Raw genomic sequence first — 2,223 nt, 5'->3', positions numbered from 1 at the left:
TTCCGGTTATAACGCTTTATCTACCCTCCCCGTGTAGCAGGTATTCCCCCAAATTCTTTGCACGAAAGTGCCTTGGTTCATAAATAAGCTCGTGAAACAAAATGTCAAGTGGCCCATCGTTACACAGCAATGAGCAGCTAACGGAGACGCGGGGTGGGCTCAGCCACTCAATCTGACCGCACTGTGACAGAGTGACAGACTCCTCCTGAGTGACTGGGTCCACTTTTCCCTGAAGTTGCAGGTTCAGACGCAGCTTGGGCACGGCCAGTGGGCAGCAGGTTGGTGTTCCTTTGCAGCCGGACCTTTGGGTGACCCCTACAAAGGTGTGGTGCTAAAGCTGATGAAGCAGAGCTCAGGTATTCCCGGAGTGGATTTCCCGGTAACGCCCCGTCACATCGGAGGCGTTGCCAAAAAACATATAAATGGTAGACATCGCGGTCCATTCGCCACTAACGGTTCCTAATCCTCCCAGGAGCATCCGACAGCAGAGACTCCCAGGTGGGTTCTCTCTCTTGGCCATTCGGTGCAGGAGTTGGTGCCTTTTTTATTGTTTAAAGGAGCCCCTTTAGTGAACTTTTGTCTTTTCTTGTTGTTTTTCACTTTGTAGCTGACCATGAGGATCTCCAAACTGGCGGCGCTGCTGCTGCTGCTGCTCTGCATCACCCAGTGTCTCCTGGCGGAGAGCAGTGAGGGGCAGCAGAAGAGGAGGAGGAAGGGCAAAGGGCAGCAGCCCCAGGCCCAGCGAGGGGAGCCGCAGGACGGCGGCAAGAAGAGCAGCCAGCCACCGAGCCGGTCCGCCGAGGGCAAGAAGCAGCGGAGAGCCCGCGGCTCAGCGCCCAAGCAAGGGCGCTTCCTCAGCCGGGAGCAAGCCGAGTGCAAGTGGGTACTGCGAGGGCCGGAAGGCTCAGACATTAACCTGCGTGTGCAGTGCAAGACGGAACTGGGCGATTACTGGTGCGAGTTCACCGGGAAACCCTCAGCCTGCGCCAAGTACTCGCAAGATGCGAAAACCTACTGGAAGCAAGTCACCCGGGCCCTGAAGAAGCAAAAGGCGCTGTGCAGCCAACCCTCGGCGGTGCTGAAGTCCAGCCTGTGCCGAAGCACGAAAGCAGCTCATCTGAAAATGACCAGCTCTGGCCTGCTCACCTCTGCAGCCCTGGGAGAGGAGCAGGAGAAAGCACTGAGCTCAGATCCTACCGCGAATCCAGATATAGACAAGATAGCTTCGGAATATTGTAATGATAACTGGAGTTCTGTTTGCAAGTTCCTGTTCTCAGCAATCCAGGGCTAATACAGCAGGGACTCTGTGAATGATGTGTCTCTGTGATTGTCCATTTTACTTCCTGTTTAAAGATTGGGACTATATTGATTGTATAGGTGATCAATTGTTGTAGAAGTTCCACGTTTTATAGTGAATTTGTAAAATGTAAGGTGGCCCTAATTTATTAACAGGCATTCTGGAATACACTCGCCGTCGGTTCCCAGCCGCTACGTGTTGTCGGACAGCGCCTAGGCACACTCTAGACAAATGAATACAAATCCTCTCGCTGTCTGCCCCCAAAGTAACCCATTACCAGCACCGTCCCGTTTGAAAACTGCTCAGCAAGCAGTTGGGCAGAATATGGTTTATATACCCATGGCGCCAGTTTTAGTGTGTTTTCTTTTAAAAAGAAAGGTCCACATTCTGCTTTCTTCAAATACTTTCTGCAGTCTCGATGGGTTGTATGAGTTCTGCTCCGATTTCTTACGGTCAATATCGCTCATACTTCGGGACATTATATTACTTCCATTAGCAACACAGCCGCTAGTACCTACTGACACTTCAAAGATCTTTTCTAAAACATTAACACCAGCATATTGTAAATAAAGCCAGCTATATTTAACAACACTGTTAATAAAAAACTTTTTTGAAAACGTTATGACGATGCCGAGTTGTCTTTTCAGAAAGAAAGAAATGTTACAATAAAATTTACACACAGTCTCTCCTTAAAACAAATCGATTTAATCGGTATTAATCCTCGCACCAAAGACAGAAGTTCCTGGAGAAACCCAACAGCGCTGGCAGCATGTGGAGAGAGAAAGCAGAGGTGAGTGTCAGGTCCAGTGACCTTCCTGCCAGACCTGCTGAGCTTTTCCAGCAATGTTTCTTATTATTTCTGATTTCCAGCACTAGCAGGTTCTTGGTTTAATCCCCAGCGTGGTCTGGATGCAGCCACGCATGGT

General features: G+C 49.9%; 1 protein-coding gene across 1 annotated transcript; it reads left to right on the top strand.

The window, feature by feature from the left end:
- The first annotated feature begins 363 nt into the window (after positions 1-363).
- LOC122551987 (fibroblast growth factor-binding protein 1-like) lies at positions 364-1,919 on the top strand. Its single transcript, XM_043694552.2, has 2 exons — positions 364-498; positions 608-1,919. Exon 2 carries the CDS (start codon positions 614-616, stop codon positions 1,289-1,291), a length of 678 nt encoding a protein of 225 aa, XP_043550487.1. The 5' UTR covers positions 364-498; positions 608-613; the 3' UTR covers positions 1,292-1,919.
- The last annotated feature ends 304 nt before the right edge of the window (positions 1,920-2,223 follow it).

The sequence above is a fragment of the Chiloscyllium plagiosum genome, unplaced genomic scaffold (genome assembly GCF_037043375.1).
Source record: "Chiloscyllium plagiosum isolate Xiang-an unplaced genomic scaffold, Cpla_swu_hap1 HiC_scaffold_1, whole genome shotgun sequence".
NCBI classification, from domain to species: domain Eukaryota; kingdom Metazoa; phylum Chordata; class Chondrichthyes; order Orectolobiformes; family Hemiscylliidae; genus Chiloscyllium; species Chiloscyllium plagiosum.
Note: the sequence above shows the minus strand (reverse complement) of the source record. Positions and strands in the feature narration are given on the sequence as shown.

Coding starts and splice junctions, on each gene's coding strand:
- LOC122551987 (XM_043694552.2), top strand. CDS start 614: ATGAGGATCTCCAAACTGGCGGCGCTGCTGCTGCTGCTGCTCTGCATC.